Source organism: Mustela nigripes, chromosome 1 (assembly GCF_022355385.1).
Source record: "Mustela nigripes isolate SB6536 chromosome 1, MUSNIG.SB6536, whole genome shotgun sequence".
NCBI classification, from domain to species: domain Eukaryota; kingdom Metazoa; phylum Chordata; class Mammalia; order Carnivora; family Mustelidae; genus Mustela; species Mustela nigripes.
In genome coordinates this window covers 32,968,810-32,986,193 of record NC_081557.1, presented here as the reverse complement: position 1 = coordinate 32,986,193, position 17,384 = coordinate 32,968,810, and the positions used below count along the sequence as shown (strand labels likewise).

Below are 17,384 nucleotides of genomic sequence, written 5' to 3'. Positions count from 1 at the left end.
CATCATTATCATCCAGATTCCATAGTTTACATTAGGGCTCACTGTTGGTGTTTTACATTCTCTGAACTTTGACAAATGTATAATGACCTGTATCCACCATCAAAGGGTCATACAAAATAGGGTCAATGTACTAAAAATTCTCTGTGCTCTGTCTGTTCATCCTTCCTTGTCCCTTAACCTCTGGAAACCACTGATCTTTTTATTGTCTTCGTAGTTGTGTGTGGTTTTTTTTTTTTTTTTAAGATTTTATTCATTTATTTGAGAGAGAGAGAGAGACCATGAGTAGGGGGAGGAGCAGAGGGACAAGCAGACTTCTCACGGAGTGGGGTGAGCCCAACGCTTGCCTTGATCCCAGAACCCTAAGATGCACTGAGTCAAAGCTGGATGCTTAACTGACTGAACCACACTGGCACCACCTTATTGTCTTCATAGTTTTGCTTTTCCTGGAAAGTCGTATCATTAGAATCTGACAGTTTGTAGCCTTTCATGATTAGTTTCTTTCACTTAGTAAGATGCAGTCAGGTTTCCTCCATTTCTTTTCATAGTTTGATAGCTCATTTCTTTTGAGCATCTAACAATATTAATTGAAAGATTCGTTTTCCTATTATTTGATGATTTATTTGTATATTTTGGATAATAAACAGTCCTTTATCAGGACCAGATAAACAGTCCTTTATCAGATGTCTTTTTCAAGTATTTTCTCCCCGTCTCTGGTTTGTCTTCTCATTCTCTCATCAGTATCTTTCACAGAGCTGTTCTTCTCATTCTTCACAGACACACTTAAACAAAATTCTACTTTTAAACTGTTTTAGCAGAAATACCATTCAACCAGAAATTTCTTTCTAGGCTATAGAAGTAGGCTTTGTTTTACTTCTATTTCCTTGACTTAGGAATGAATAGAGACAGAATTTGGAAAAATCATCTGTGGTCAAATTTGAGATATAACTTGCCATATGTGTTTCAAATATCCATTGAGGGGATGTCTGGGATTGGCTGACTTCAACCCAATTTCCTAAACCAGTTTTTGTCACATCTGAGGTCATTGACCAAAAGATTTCATCTAATGTGTGATAAACCCACAGGAGATAGAATGTTTTTCTCACTCACTATACATACTGTTGTAGCAATGTCTGTCCCCTGAAAGGAGAGGGTGAAATGCCTTGTAAGTGAGGAACAATTTCCTCAGATTTGCTGGAACCTAAGAAATGCCTCCTATTTCCTGGAGGATGGGAGGACTTGGCCTCATGAGTATTTGCGAGAATGTGATCAGGGCAATAAGGATCTCTAGTCACAGAATGACATGTTGCTGGAGGGGGCCAAGAAGGTGACAACTGTGGATCTTTTTATAGATGTGGATCCTTTTATAGATGCTGAGATATGGTACTCGTGGTTGTGTTGTAGTTATTGTTGACTCGTTTGGTGATATTTTAAGTCTATGAATTCCTTCTACCAGGCTGTCCCCAAACACTAGAATTTGAAAGTGCTCCAAGAACTGTGAGAGGGTATAGAGGCCATTGAGTGGGACCATAGAACTTGATGAGCATGAGACCCTGTGATATTTTCAGTCTTCAAAGAAAGATGGCATTATACATTCTCTGTTGAATGTGTGAAGGCAGAAATCTTGGGGCCGTTTTCAATAAAAATGTTTTCTTTGTAGATCCTATGATAGTTGAAAATTAAATATCATTTTCTATTCTGGAGACTGAGAAGAAATACTGAACATAAAGATCATGTTTCAGGGACAATAGAGAATCTTAAAAACATGCCATGAGAGGAACAGCTCAAAGAACCAGACACATTTCACTCAGAGAAGAGTTGATGATGGTGGGAATGTGAAAATGGATAGCAAATCTTCAAATACCTGAAAACCTGTCCTATATATAATCTGTTCCAAGAAAAGGAAAAACTGGGACTAATGAGGGTACACCTTGCAGATAGACTGATACTGTTTCAACATATAAGAAAATCTGAGTTATCTAACAACATAATGCTTCCTTTTTCACTTCATGGCAATAATAGGAAATGGAAGAATTCTACAGCCCACTGTGGATAAGAGTAGTCCAATGACTCTGACATGCCTGAAGACTGAGATATGTAATATCTTAGCCAGCTGTGACCCTTTCACAGCACAGTGATTGGGAGGCTCTGTGATAATAGCATCAGTGGTCTCTGAAAAGAGTAAATTCCCCATCACAGGAAATCTTCAAGTAGATTTAGGAAACAACTCAGATGGAGTGTTGTGATGGCATTTTAAAAAAGTTCTTTAAAATGTATATGTTTTTTATTGAATAGCTTGTGGATTTTGAGAAATACATAGACTCCCATAACCACTACCACAGTGAAGATACAGAAGAACTTTTGTACTTCCCCTTTAGTCAAATCCACTTCCATCCTTAACCACTGGTTAACAGAACTTAACCTATCTGTTCTCTGTCTCTATAGTTTTGCCCTATTTGAGTATGTTGTGTAAACAGAATTACACAGTATCCAGCTTTTTGAGTTAAGTATCTTTCAGTTTGCAGTGTGTACTTGAGATTCATCCATGTTGTTGACTCATCCATGGTTTTTCTTTTTTATTGTTGAATAATATTCCGTTGTATAGATCTACCATAGTGTCCATCCATTCACTAGTTGAAGAATATTTGAGGGACCTCTGGTTTCTAGTACAGCACATAAGGAATTTGGAAGTCATCACTTCATTCTAACAGCAAGTACAAAGCTTAAGAAACTAAAATCAGCAATTTTTCTTAGATCTGCTAGAGAATCAAGATCACAGAACTGCTGCCCCCCAAATTGGAGATGCAGTTAGTTGGATATGGAGAATCACAATTTACTAGAATAGGAACATCCATGTAAACCAGTACTGGATTTCCATTACCCAGTGTATCATGTCCAGCTTTCAACAAAAAATTAGAAGACATATCAGTAGGCAAAAAGGAGAATTTGAAGACTACAATATGACAAGGGAGTTGGAGTTATCTGCCCAGGAATTTAAAATAACTATGGTAAATATACTAAGAGCGTTCATGGAAAAAGTAAAGTATAGGCAAGAAAAAAAAATACGCATGGTAATGTAAGCAGAGAGATGGAAATTCTTTTTATTTTCATTTTACAATTTAAATTAAATCAATTAACATATTGAGTATTATTAGTTTCAGAACAGAGTTCAGTGATTCATCAGTCTTTTTTTAAAAAATATTTTATTTATTTATTTGACAGAGAGAGAGATATCATGAGCAGGCAGAGAAACAGGCAGAGAGAGGGGGGGAAGCAGGCTCCCTGCTGAGCAGAGAGCCCGATGCGGGGACTCGATCCCAGGACCCTGAGGTCATGACCTGAGCCAAAGGCAGAGGCTTAACCCATTGAGCCACCCAGGCACCCCGATTTGTCAGTCTTATGTAACATTCAGTCCTCATTATGTCATGTGCCCTCTTTAATATCCATCACCCAGTTATCCCATCCCCTCCCCTCCAGTAGCCCTCAGTTGTTTCCTGTGATTAAGAGTCTCTTATGGGGGGCACCTGGGTGGCTCAGTGGGTTAAAGCTTCTGCCTTTGGCTCAGGGCTCAGGTCATGATCTCAGGGTCCTGGGATGGAGCCCCACATCAGGGTCTCTGCTCAGCAGGGAGCCTGCTTCCTCCCCTCTCTCTCTCTGCCTACTTGTGATCTGTCTGTCAAAAAATAACATCTTTAAAAAAAAAAAAGGAGTCTCTTATGGTTTGTTTCTCTGATTTCATCTTGTTTTATTTTTTCCTCCCTTCCCCTACACTCCTCTGTTTGTTTTTTAAGTTCTATGTCTGAATGAAATCATATAATTGTCTTTCTTTGATTGACTTATTTTGCTTCACATAATACCTTCTAGTTCCATCCACATCATTGCAAATGATAACGTTCTCTTTTTTTGATGGCAGAGTAGTTTTCCATCATATATATGCCACACCTTTTAAAGATTATTTATTAATTATTTTTATTAACATATTATTTGCCCCAGGGGTACAGGTCTGTGAATCATCACTCACAGCACTCACCATTTCATATACCCTCCCCAATGTCCATAACCCAACCAGCCTCTCCCAGCAACTCTCAGTTTGTTTTGTGAGATTAAGAGTCTCTTATGGTTTGTCTCCCTCCCAATCCCATCTTGTTTCATTTTTTCCTTCCCTACCCCCCAAACCCTCCCTCTGCCTCTCAAATTCCTCATATCAGGGATAACTGATGTCATATGATAACTGTCTTTCTCTGGTTGGCTTATTTCGCTCAGCATAATACCCTCTAGTTCCATCCATGTCATTGCAGATGGCAAGATTTCATTTCTTTTGATGGCTGCATAGTATTATCTTGTAGATATATACCACATCTTGTTTATCCATTCATCTGTTGATGGATGTCTAGGTTCTTTCCATAGTTTGGGTATTGTGGACATTGCTGCTATAAACATTCAGGTTCATGTGCCCCTTCGGATCACTACATTTGTATCTCTAGGGTAAATACCCAGTAGTGTGATTGCTGGGTCATAGGGTAGCTCTATTTTTAACTTTTTGAGGAACCTCCATGCTGTTTTCCAGAGTAGCTGCACCAGCTTGCATTCCCACCAACAGTGTAGGAGGGTTCCCCTTTCTCCGCATCCTCTCCAACATTTGTCGTTTCCTGAGTTGTTCATTTGAGCCATTCTGAATGGTGTGAGGTGGTATCACATTGTGGTTCTGATTTGTATTTCCCTGATGCCAAGTGATGTTGAGCATTTTTTCATGTGTCTGTTGTCCATCTGGATGTCTTCTTTGCAGAAATGTCTGTTCATGTCCTCTGCTCATTTATTGATTAGATTATTTGTTCTTTGGGTGTTGAGTTTGATAAGTTCTTTATATATTTTGGATACTAGCCCTTTATCTGATATGTCATTTGCAAATATCTTCTCCCATTCTGTCGGTTGTCTTTTGGTTTTGTTGTCTGTTTCCTTTGCTGATGTTGCATCTTTTTTTATGCATTCATCTGTCAATGGATATCTTTCCAGAGTTTGGCTATTATGGACATTGCTGCTATAAACACTGGGGTGCAGGTGCACCTTCGGATCACTACATTTGTATCTTTGGGGTAAATACCTAGTAGTGTAATTGCTGAGTGGTAGGGTAGCTCTATGTTCAACTTTTTTTTTTTTAAATTTTAAAAAAGATTTTATTTATTCATTTGACAGACAAAGATCTCAAGTAGGCAGAGAGGCAGCCAGGGACAGAGAGAGAGGGAAACAGGCTCCCTGCTGAGCAGAGAGCCCCTATACGGGTCTCGATCCCAGGATCCTGGAATCATGACCTGAGCCAAAGGCAGAGGCTTTAACCCACTGAGCCACCCAGGCACCCCTATGTTCAACTTTTTGAAAAGTTTTTATTTATTTATTTGAGAGAAAGAGAGTGAATGAGAGAGAGTGTGAGAGGGGAGAGGGTCAGAGGGAGAAGCAGACTCCCTACTGAGCAGGGAATCCAGTGTGGGAATGTGGGACTTGATACTGGGACTCCGGGATCATGACTGAGCTGAAGGCAGTCGCTTAACCAACTGAGCCACCCAGGGACCCTATGTTCAGCTTTTTGAGGAACCTCCATACTGTTTATCAAGTGGCTGCACTAGTTTGCATTCCCACCAACAGTGTAAGAGGGTTACCTCCAAGAGATGGAAATTCTAAGAAAGAATGAAGAAGAAATGCTGGAAATCAAATATACTGTAGGGAAATAAAGAATACCTTTGGTGGGTTCATTAGTGGACTGGACACACTGAGGAAATAATCAGTGAGCATGAGGCTATGTCAGTAGAAATTTCCAAAACCGAAAAGCAAAGGGAATAATCACTGGAAAAAGTGGAACAGTATACCCAAGAACTGCGGGACAACTATAAAAGCTGCAACATATACATAATGAGAATGCCTAGAGAAGAGAGAAAGGAACAGAAGAAATATTTGAAAGAAGTATGGCAGAATTCCCAAATTAATGTCAGACACCGAACCACACATCTAGGAAGCTCAGAGAACACCATGAAAGATAAATGCCAAGAATATTTGGGCTGTTTCTAGTTTTGAGTGAATAGGAATAAATATGCCACAAATATTAATATAAAGGTTTTTGTGTGAACATAACTCTTCATTTTTTGAAGTAAATACTTCAGAGTGGAATGTGTGAATCATAAGATAAGTCCGTATTTAACTTCATAAGGAACGATCAATTTGTTTTCCAAAGCATGTGGATCATTTTGCATTCCCATCAGCAATGAATGAGAGTTCCAGTTGCTCTGCACCCTCACCAGCATTTAACATGATCAATTTTTTGTTTTTGAAATTTGAGCCTACAGTGGTATTTTAGTGTGGCTTAAATTTGCATTTCTTCAATGAACAGTGATGCTGAGAATCTTCTTGTGTGCCATTTATGTATTTTCTATCATAAACCAACTTTTCCGATCTTTTGCTCACTTAAAAAAAAAATCAGATCTTTTTGGGGTACCTGCTGGCTCAGTCAGTGGAACATGTGACTCTTGATCTCAGGGTCATGAGTTCAACTCCCATGTTGGGTTAGAAATTATCTAAAAAACATAAATAAAAATTAAAAAGAAATAAAGCTAAAAAAAAGAACCGGGTTGTTTTTTATTGTTGATTTTTGAGCATTCTTTATGTATCTAGAATACCAGGGCTTTGTTAGATGTGTAATTTGCAAATATTTTTGCCAGCCTGCAGCTGGTCTTTTCATTTTAAAAATATTTTTAAAACCTGTTTAAGGGTACGCATTATTCAGTTTGATAAAGTACTATTTAATAATTGTGTCTTTTGCGGTGCCCAGCTAACTCAGTTGGAGGAACATGAGACTCTTGATCTTGGGTTTGTGAGTTTGAGCCCCATGTTGGGCATAGAGATTACTTAAAAATATAAATAAGTAAAAGTAAAAAAATTTTTTGTTTTTCATGAATCATGCTTTCAGTGTTGTATCCAAGAACTTTTTGCCTAGCTCTAAGTAACAAAGATTTTTCTCCTCTTTTCTTTAAAATGTTTGATAGTTTACTTTTTACATTCAGTCATACTATGCATCTTGAGTTTATTTTTGTGTAAGGTGGAAGTGTATGTTGGTGTTTAGTTTTGTGTGGATATTGATGTCTAACTGTGTTAGCACTATTTGCTGAAATGACTGCTCCTTTTCCATTGAAGTCCCTTTACAAAACAAACAAAACAAGACAAAACAAAACCCAATGACTGTTTTTGCATGGGTCTATTTCTGGACTCTCTATTGATTCTTGATCTCAGTAAAATCTCTGGAGAATGTTCATTTTTTGTTTGCGCTATTGAGTCCATTCAATGAATTTCTTTTTATTTCAGAAACTATATTTTTAAGATCTAAAGTTTCTGGGGTGCTTGGGTGGTTCAGTTAGTTAAGTGTCTGCCTTTGGCTCAGGTTTTGATTCTGGGGTCCTGGGATCAAGCATCATGTCAAGGTCCCTGCTTAGCAGGGAGTCTGCTTCTTCCTCTCCCTCTGCTGCTCCCCCTGCTTGTGTGCACTTTCTATCTCGCTGTGTCAAATGGATAAATAAAACCTTTTTAAAAAAGATCTAAAGTTTCTACCTTATTATGTCAGAGTCACCCCTAAGGGATTTCCTTCTCCAAGTTTCTCATCCTTGGAATTTCCCTGACTCTTTGGTTCCCAGGACTCCTTTTTCCTAGCCCTCTGACTAGAAAGCCAGCATTTCTCTCAGAATTTTAGCTCATGCCCTTGGGCACAATTCTGAACACTTGGAGTGCCTCAGGGCACCCTGAAGATGAAAAAGAAGAAAGTAATAGGAATCCCATCATCTCTGGACCCTTGAGACTCCTTTTTCCAATCCCTGTGCACTGAGGGATGGTTGTCTTAAGGTTTTAAGTCTCCATATCCCAGCTGCCGTCACCATGACAGTGCCACTTTAGGACTGGACTGGGAGGGGAAAAAGAAGAATAAAAATAAAAAAATTAAAGTGTTTCTCCCCATCTTCAGATTAAGGGATCCCTTTCCTGATCCTCTGGCTAGAAAAGGGGGTATCTTTCAGATTTTTTTGCTGTCATACTATGACTCAGTTCCAGGGCTCAGCCCGCCCTCTGACTAAAGCCAAGAAATAAAGAAGGAAAGAAAAACCAAGTTCAGTCAACTGCCATACAAGTTGTTCTTCAAGTTTTGACTTCCCCTCTCAATTTATTTGCTACTCTTTACTTTTCGGAGTCCTCAGCTAATTGCTTTTATATTCTGTCCAGAGGTTTTGTTTATAATCAATGGGAGAGATAGGTTGTAATGGGCTTACTCTATATTGATTCCTACCAGAAGTCCTGTAATGAAAATCTAAATCTGGTTGAAGATTCTTCTAGATTGTTATTCTCAAAACTAGCAAATTATTTGAATTAACTGGGAAACTTAAAAAACCCAACGATCCCAGGGTCCTATCTCAGACTCATCTCTGACGATAGGAACCCAAGAATCTATAAAAAATGCTTCTGGGTTTCTGACATAGCCACTTGGCACCAGATTAGGGGTGCTAGAAGTTTGGGAACCCCTGGATGAGATGATCTCCAGGTTTCTTTCTAACCCTGAGATGCCCAAGTTCTATATTCAGAAGAGTCCATTCATGAAGCTGCTTTTAAGTGAGTTGCCAGTCTGCTTGCTTCCCTCAGGTTTTTAACTGAAGCTTAGATGATACAGGACATCCCAAATAATGTCACAGTGTAGACAAAAACATAAATAGAACTAAAAGGCAAAGTCAAGACAGTAAAACCAACAGACCAAATGGACTCCCAAACTGTAAGACTAGTTTTGTGGCAATTACAACTTCTTGGAATAATAGCAGCAATGAATTCGAAGCCTGCTTTATTTGCCATTAGCCAGGGAGAATCCAGGATATACGCTAGTCTGAGGATTAGTGGTTTCATTAGGTAACTACTTTCCTCCCTAGGATGAATTCCTTCCCATATATTTGACAAAATTCTTTCGGTCGAGTGCAGTTTCTTCTTATGTGACAGGAATCACTGGTGAGTTTAAATTTGCTTTTCGTGAAAATATATTTCTAAGAGAACTCAGAAATTATTTCCTTGAGCTCACACCTGTGAAAGAAGAAACCAGACCTGAGAAGTGAAGGGTCTTGTTTGGGCGGTGGGGAGGGTCAGAGCCTTTGGCTCCTCGGCCGTGAGTTTTCTGTCTGACTGAACTGAGTCAGGTGAGTCCTTGGAAGGCGAATGTCCTGGGCTTATCTCCGAGCTGAGTCAGTTAGCTGTACTGGGCAGTGGCAGGGTTCCATGCAGTGCATTTGTAAAGGACACTATGACCTAAAAATGGTTTAGCTCCTAGGTTTGCGGCCATGAAAATATTGGCAACCAAAATGACCACAGCTTGTAAAGTACCAACTTGCTGGCCGGTTCCTATTCTCTGGGCACTGGGAAGCTGACAGCCCCTGGCCTCCTCTGGAACATCACCTATCCCATTTCTTCCCCAAAATGCCCCTGTGGAGTCAGGGTTTAATCAGGGAAGCAGAACCATGGTGAGTTATGATGTAAGGGAAGTCTTGTAGGAGCTGGACCGTGGTCAGTTGGAGGAGGAGCTGGGGAAGTAAAGGTTTGAGAGGGTGAGTTGGAGAATCAGAGCGGTCACCAACCCCTCAGTCCGAGGAACCAAGCATTCCGCTGTTGGCCAACTCAAAAAGCACAACTGTAATAACATGAAGGGGTTTTGTGAAATGTTCTTCTGGCTTACGTAACTCAGTACAGTGTAAAGCATTACAGGTGGAAGCCTGAAAAACAGAGACGCCTCAGGAGTAATGCTCTTGAAGTTCAGTCCTCCTTTGCTGGTGAATAGTCTGGAAACAGCCCATCTTCCACAGTCTGGAAGTGTGTGGCGGCTTTAGTATGGTGGCACTCAGGAGTGCGGTGTTCTGGAATCGGTGCCGCGTGGTTGGCAGACGGACCTGCAGGTCCTTGCTGGCTCTGCACCCTTGGGCTGCGACTAGGGGCACGTTCTTCCTGCTTTCTGCAATTAGCTTCCTCATTTGCAAAATGGGGTCAGTAGTAAGCACCTGATAATATTCTGAAGTAGGTATAATGGTAGATACTCAATAAAAATGATTCCTTTTAACTCTTGAGTCCCACTCTTTCCCTTAGTACATCTAGGACATGTCCATTTCTTAAGAATATCTTCATGCAGAAATGCCCTCATTGTCTAAGGACTGGATTTTGATAATGAAGAAAAATATAGAATTTATATTCAACATTCCTGGAATTCCATCATGGTCCCAGATTCTCAGTATCAACAAGTTTGGATTCATGTGGACAGTAAGAAAGACAATGGATTAGCAAGGGGGACACCCAAGATGAAGCTCATGGCCTTCCCCCCCAGGAGAAAGGAAGAGCTTTCCTTAAGTAGTTAGAAATCCATCAACTTGGAATGGTTTATAAAAGCAAGTGTGGTGACTTCAGTTCCTCTGGAATCCTCCGGTTTTCTTTGGGTTAGAAAAGAGATTTATCCTGAGGGTAGAGGGAAGAGGCAAATGAAAGCTGATATCCAATTCGGAGAGAGAGAACCATAAAAATAGAGCTTGAAAGGCATAATACTCTGGAGCCATTTATTTTAGGAGCATATAGACCTACATGTCAAATAGCCCCAAGGGTATTATTGTATCATAGCTGGTCTATATTGTTGGTTGACTTTGAATTTTTAAAATTTTTAAAAAAAGATTTTATTTATTTATTTGACAGACAGAGATCACAAGTAGGCAGAGAGGCAGGAAGAGAGAGAGGGGGAAGCAGGGTCCCTGCTGAGCAGAGAGCCCCACTAGGGGCTCCATCCCAGGACCCCAGGACCTCGAGATCATGACCTGAGCTGAAGGCAGAGGCTTAACCTTAACCCACTGAGTCACCCAAGCGCCCCAGGTTGACTTTGAATTTAACAAAATAGTGCTCAAGAGTTTCTGAAACATGAAGAATAATTTGATTTACAAGTCCTCTATTTAGGAATCTAGGGGGCGATGTTATCATTTTAGAAAGATTTCAGTTCACAGTAACTAGAAGTTTTCATTCAGGATAAACTTCTAGTAGATTCACACACAGAGGATCTTTTCTTATCCAAAGTAGGATAATAGGCACTGTTTTGCGTAACAGTGGTAGGTGAATGATAAAAAACTGGGAAAAATACTTTTTAAATAGAATTCGGTTTATACAGGGCAAATCAGACTTTGAGCCTAAATCATGGAATATGGAAGATTCTCCTGTAGCCTTTCAAAAATGCAGTTAATTGCTTGACTGTCAGAGGACACTGATAACATTCTCCCTACCTTTATTTTCCTACAAATTGTTGGCTGTTTTGACAGGTCTTCACTTAGTTACTGATCTGTTTGAGCAAATAATTGACCTGAATGTACTCATAGGCCATTTAGATGTAAAATCACTTATTTAAAGGTTTATTTAAAAATGGATAGTTTTTTGGGGGCACCTGGGTGGCTCAGTTTTAAAGCGGCTGTCTTTGACTCAGGTCATGTTTCCAAGACCCTGGGATCAGAGCCCCATGTCTGACTCCCTGCTCAGGGGGAGCCACTCCCCCTGCTTGTGTTCTCGCTCTGTCAAGTAAATAAATAAAATCTTTTTAAAAAAGTGGATAGTTTTTTTTTTTTAACCTAAAATGATGACCCTTTTCCTTCCAATTTATCTCTTATTTTAGGCCCACAAGATTTGAAAACTACCAGTCGATGATACACACTGTAGGGAATCTGCAGTCCACCCACACTCCTCGATATAATTAATAGGATTGCTCAGACAGCTTATCTGCTTAAGTTCTGAAAATCTCTTTATCCTTTATCCGCAGGAACACTAATCGCCTGAAAAGGACTGGGCTGAAGGAAGTTGTTTCAAAGCCAAGTTTAACAGAATTTTTTTTTTGTATCAAATTCTATCAGTTTCCTGGGTTCCTTGCATCTCTTCTTTCAACTAGTTCCCTTTCAGGTATTTTAAGTGGTACTTTGCTTTCACTTGAACATGTGAGTTGCTTGCCTTGCTGGTAAGAAAAGCACCTTACCTATTCACTACTCAGCCGGATTCGGCCAGGCCCAGAGAACAGGGAGCTGCCTGCTCTGAGAATTGGGAGGCCTTGGCTCTGCTCTGGGGTTCCCTTTGTGATTTGGTAAGAGCCCTTTAGCTAGCAGGCGTGGAAATGCTTGGCAACTTTAAGCCAAGGAAACTTATTGGAAGGACACCAAAGGCCTGCAGAATCAGTGGATGGCTAAAAATCAGGCTGGAACAGGAGCAGGTGCCATGGCCTTTCCAGAAGCTGGGACACAGAAGCCCCAGGAATACAGTCTTGCAGTCGGAAAGGCATGAGGAGAGAGGTCCCCGCTAGGGTGAAATGGAACATCAAATCCCAGGGGGGTTGGCTGAGGCTGGGTGACACGCCCACTCCTGCTAGATATGGGAGGGGCCCCCAGGTACAGCCAATGGGCTCCACTTACTCATTCCTTAAGAGGAAATCAGGGGGCTGCTGAGGAAAAGAAGTTGAAAGCCGAACAGGTAAGTTGATTCCTGCTTTAAAATGAACGGAGGGTCCTTCTCCTATGAAAACCTTTCAGGTTATGGCGTCCCTGTGCTCTTTGCTTCTATGAATGTCTGTAAAACCAATGAACAATAATAAGACAAACAGGAAGAAGAGAGGAGAATAAGTGGGTTAGTAGTAGTGGTGACTTCACTGTGTAGTAGTGGTTGTATCTGTTAGCTATTGCTGTGTAACATGTTACCACAAATAGCATCTTTTTTTTTTTTTTTTAAGATTGTGTTTATTTATTTGAGAGAGACAGAGCAAGAGAGTGAGCAGCAGGCAGAGGGACAGAGGGAGTGGGAGAAGCAGGCTCCCTGCTGAGCAGAGAGCCTGATGTGAGCTTGATCCCAGGACCCTGGGATCACGACCTGAGCTGAAGGCAGACACTTAATTGACTGAGCCACCCAGGTGGCCCACAAATAGCATCTTAAAACATTACAGATTTCCCATCTCACAGTTCCTATGGGTCAGGAGCTCGGGAGCGGCTTAGTTGGGTTTTCTGCTGGAAGTGTCCTAGGGCTATGTTCATGGTGTCATTTAGAGTTGCTGTCTCATCTGAGGTCTACCTGGGGAAAGATCCGTGTGCAAGCTCACTCAGGTTGTTGGTAGAATTCATTTCCTTGCAGCCCTAAGTAGGACTGAGGATTTCGGTTTCTTGTTAGTTTCAACTGCGGGCTCTCTAAGCTCCAAGAATACTGCCCACGGACCCTGGCTGTGTAGGGGTTCCCCTAACTGGATTATACTACAATCTTGTGTGGTGTAAGCACATAACCATGGACACATAACTACACATACACCATCCCCTTTACTGCAATATGTTAGGTAGAAGGAGGACATAGGTCCCACCCACACTGAAGGGAAGGGGGTCGCACAAGACATGAACATCAGCAAGTGGGGATTTTGGGGGCAACCTCATGAACCTGTCCGAGTAGAAGAACTGAGTGGGATGATCTCCAGAGCTGTCTTGAAGTCAAACATAGCTCATTCTTTCTATGCACCTGATTTCCCCAAACCTCAGTGGTGGGAAGGTGCTTCTTCGTGTGAACCGATAGAGGGGGGCGCAAAACCAAATCTGAGCTTCCAATCCCTCTAGCTCAGCTTTAGGGATGGGCGGGGGGATGTAAGGAGCGTCATTGCCTCAGAGCTACTATGACTGGGCTGGTTTTTCTGGGTCATATGTGTGTAGTGGAAGCTGGTGGCCTCCACTGAACGGTATCCTTTGCTGATATTTACCGTTTAGCAAGTTACTATCTCTTTACTGCTTTAACTTATGCACGCGTACGTACTGTCTTCCTCAACTCTATTACAAGCACCTTAAAGGCCTTTCTTACATCAGGAACCATTCATCCATACATTCAACCATACATCAGGAACTCATCCAAGTATGGGAAAGGAAAGGCAGAGGTACTTTGGAAGAAGTAGCTCCTATTGGTTCTCTACGGTGAAGGAAAGGGAGGCTCTAGGTCAATGTGAAAATCTGCTCTTGGCTGTACTTGGCTGTGCAAACAAAACATATGTATTTGAAGGGGATGATCTTAGATTACCCCGAGTGTGCTTGGTTCTTAGGCAGCTAGGCAGGTGTGTGTTAGCCGCTGGGTGACAGTGGAAAAACCAGGACCCTTGAGTCATTCCATATTCTAGCAGTGTGATTCTGGACTTAGTGCTTCATATGGAGATAATGCCATTAAAATGCATAGCACAGTGGCTAGCCTATAGTAAATAGCATGAGGATCCTCTAAGACCCTGATCAGTGAAGGCCCACGTCAACTGTGAAGGTGCAGTTAGTTCATCCCACAACAAGGGGGCCAAGGAGATGCACTCTTAACCCCTCCCAGCTTGTCTGGAGCTCCTGAGGCTTTAGTGTGGTAGTTCCTTGAGTAAATGAGAATCCCCACTGCTGCTTTTCCATCCCCAAAGCCCAGCTGTTTGGAAAGTGTGGTGGGAGGACCAGAACTGCAGTCCGTCCTCTGTATGTGGCTGGAGACCCAGAGACGGGGCTGGATGCCGGTCGGGTCAGGCCCACAGAGGGAGCACCCCTGTTCCTGTCTTTCATTTCTAATCTCCCCAGGCATGGTGGAAAGTATAGGAGACTCAGCTGGGTGTCCATGGCCAAGCAACAGCCAAAGCCATTTTCACTGCTGAAAAGTAGAGCCATAGGGAGGATCAAAAGGGGGGAAGGAATGTAGGGCCATTTTATAAACGTGGGGCATCTACGGGAACCTCGGAGGTACTGCCCTTTACCAAGGACCCGCCTCCCCGGCTAGTGAGGCTTTCATTTCCTCCCAACAGTGCCCGAACCAGCCACATGAAAATGTGAAATACATTTTAGAGAAGTTTTAATTTGAACAACTTATGATTAAAAATATGTTTATAAATAATTTTTCCATAGACTTGATTGAGGATTCTTGCAAACTTTACAAAAGGACACATGGCAACAAGAAACAGTTTAAAGGAATTACAAAAAATATAGCTATAGCCTCCCATTTAAAAATACAACATTATACATCACAGCGTTTTCATTGTGCAAAGGTGAGGAGAATGGTGCATTGCGCAGGTCACGTAGTCACTCAAAGGAAAGTAAACTTGAATAAGGTTACATTGCATAATAGTATAGGCACAACTGAGACGATGAATCCTTTCCTCTGGAAGTTAATACACCTTAGTTCAACATTTTGCTTTTAGTGCTCGCTTCGGCAGCACATATACTAAAAACATTTTGCTTTTATCCGGTCGGAATGACGGCTGAAATTAACTTAGTACAAATATGTGTGTGTGTGTGTGTGTGTGTGTGTGTGTGTGTGTATGTATATAAGTAGGAAAACAAGTGTCTGCTTTGAAATTAAGTAAACCCCCAACATATTTACAGTATTTTCAGAGAATATATTCTCCAAATAAGTCTGATCACATCTTCTCTATTGAACAACTCTTTAAGAAAATTAAATGGAGTCCAGTCTGTAAATTAGTGGACATCCTCCGTGGAGACTTCCAGTTTTCGCTGTGGGACAAACAGAGTTCCTACGGAGGTTTTATTAGCACCATCGAAATCCACACAGGATGGGCCGGTCGGCTTCCCTGGTCCACCTGGGGTCCGGAAGAAACTTTCGGCCACTGACTGTGACCCTTTGGGTGTGACGGGAACAGGCTGATCAGAAAGAGAGAATAGGAAAAAGATGTCAAGTCTGCACGGATAGGTACGGCCTACTAGCCTCGGAGGCTGGAACTGGAAGGGCAGGGCACAGAAAAGGAAGCTGGCATCTTCTGCAATTGGCCGGGAGGACTGTGGACTCCTTGGTACTTCTCCAGGGTTTGGAAGGCAGTTAGGCCTTCAGTTTCCCCCTCCTCCTCCTCCTATCCTTTCCCTCTCCAGGGAAGAGAAGCAAACGCGAGTCTTCCATGATACTGATATTTGGGCCTTAATAACCCAAGGAGGGAAAAAAGCCCATTAAATGGAAATGCTCTCACCTGTTGTGTCCCCATCACAGCAACTGATTGTCCATTTGGTTGGTTCTGGCCTGGGACAGGAGAGTCGTACCTGGAGGCCCTTCCTTGCTGATTGCCTGCATTATCTGATATGACACTAACAGCCTCTATTCTTGGAGACACGGGAACAGCTCCCGGGCTGGCAGACACCTGCACACTGGGGGAGAGGAGTCCCAGGTGCTGCAAGGTGAAGTTTACAATGGCTGAGCTTGGGTTCTGGACGGGAACGGGGTGGCTCGAAGTGAGAGCCGGGCTGTTCCCAACAGGGACGGCTGCCACAGAAGTTGGTGAGACCATTAGCTTCAGAGGTGTTACATGGAAAGAGGGAAAATTAACAGCAGTGAGTTCGGATGATGTCACTGGAATAACACCTGGAAAGAAAAGTGGGGGAAGATATCTTAAAAGCACAGGCATTTGTCCTGGAAGCTTACAAGGCTTACGTGAACTTGAGCCTGACCCACATTTGAATAGTGTTTTAGGTACACTCACCTGTGATTGGGGAGCTGTAGATCCTGTGGTTTGGGGACAGTGTACTTGAGTTTTCTTTACTGGATAGAATGGACTCTGCCCCCAGGGATGAGCACTGGGTGAGAGGGATTAGGTATCCCGATGGGAACAGGGTCTAGAAAACAAGGAAGGATTTATTTTACACACAAGTGTGGAAGGACAATGGCTATGTGCCTGTGCTGTATCCCTCTGTGGTGGTTTATCAGTGCATCCAACAGTATGGGCTATGGGTGGGCCAGCCATAGGGCTAGCAGAAGACAATAGCCCTCTCTCCTCATCTAACACTTGTCCTGAATATCATAAGCCATTGGTTTCCTAGATGTGGTGGTCTTAGGAAGTTTCCTAAAGCCAGAAGTGAGCCTGCTTAAGGATAGAATTTGCCCAACACACCCCCCTCACATGGACATCCCAAGTCCCCCCAGGAGAATTTTTGGTATGATGTGGTGCTATCAGAACCATGTTTAATGCAGTTGGACACCATAAAGGCCCTGTCATATTATTATAGGATTGTTCTTAAATCATGTTAGGATGGTCATTTCCCAAAGTGTTCCGAGTGTTCTGAGGAACTCTGGTTCCATGGGATGCAAGTTGGCCCGAGTCATGGTGGAACAGGTCTTGGGAATGCTGAATCAAACAAAGGAAAATGCTGTCTTTATTAGAGAATTTCTCAGGGGCTTTGATGATGGCACGCATTGTAAATCTCCAGGGGGCATCCAGCATGTAGCATTTCCTGGGCGATTTGGCAGCTAAATTTTTGGTAGTATTGGTATTCAAGGGAAACATTTTAAGAAATGGTGAAAACCCCTTTAAGAAAGGGGTTGCCAGGGCGCCTGGGTGGCTC

At 42.1% G+C, this 17,384-nt stretch overlaps 1 protein-coding gene across 3 annotated transcripts in view; it reads right to left on the bottom strand.

Moving 5' to 3' along the window:
• Positions 1-14,875: 14,875 nt before the first annotated feature.
• The window catches only part of E2F8 (E2F transcription factor 8), a 17,904-nt gene continuing 15,395 nt past the window's right edge, over positions 14,876-17,384 (bottom strand). For all 3 annotated transcript variants that reach the window (XM_059407190.1, XM_059407200.1, XM_059407207.1), the window contains 3 exons: positions 16,526-16,658; positions 16,019-16,407; positions 14,876-15,698 (listed from right to left, as the gene is read on the bottom strand). In XM_059407190.1, the coding sequence (XP_059263173.1) occupies positions 15,516-15,698; positions 16,019-16,407; positions 16,526-16,658 (705 nt within the window). In that variant the 3' untranslated portion in view covers positions 14,876-15,515. The remainder of the gene's footprint in view (positions 15,699-16,018; positions 16,408-16,525; positions 16,659-17,384) is intronic.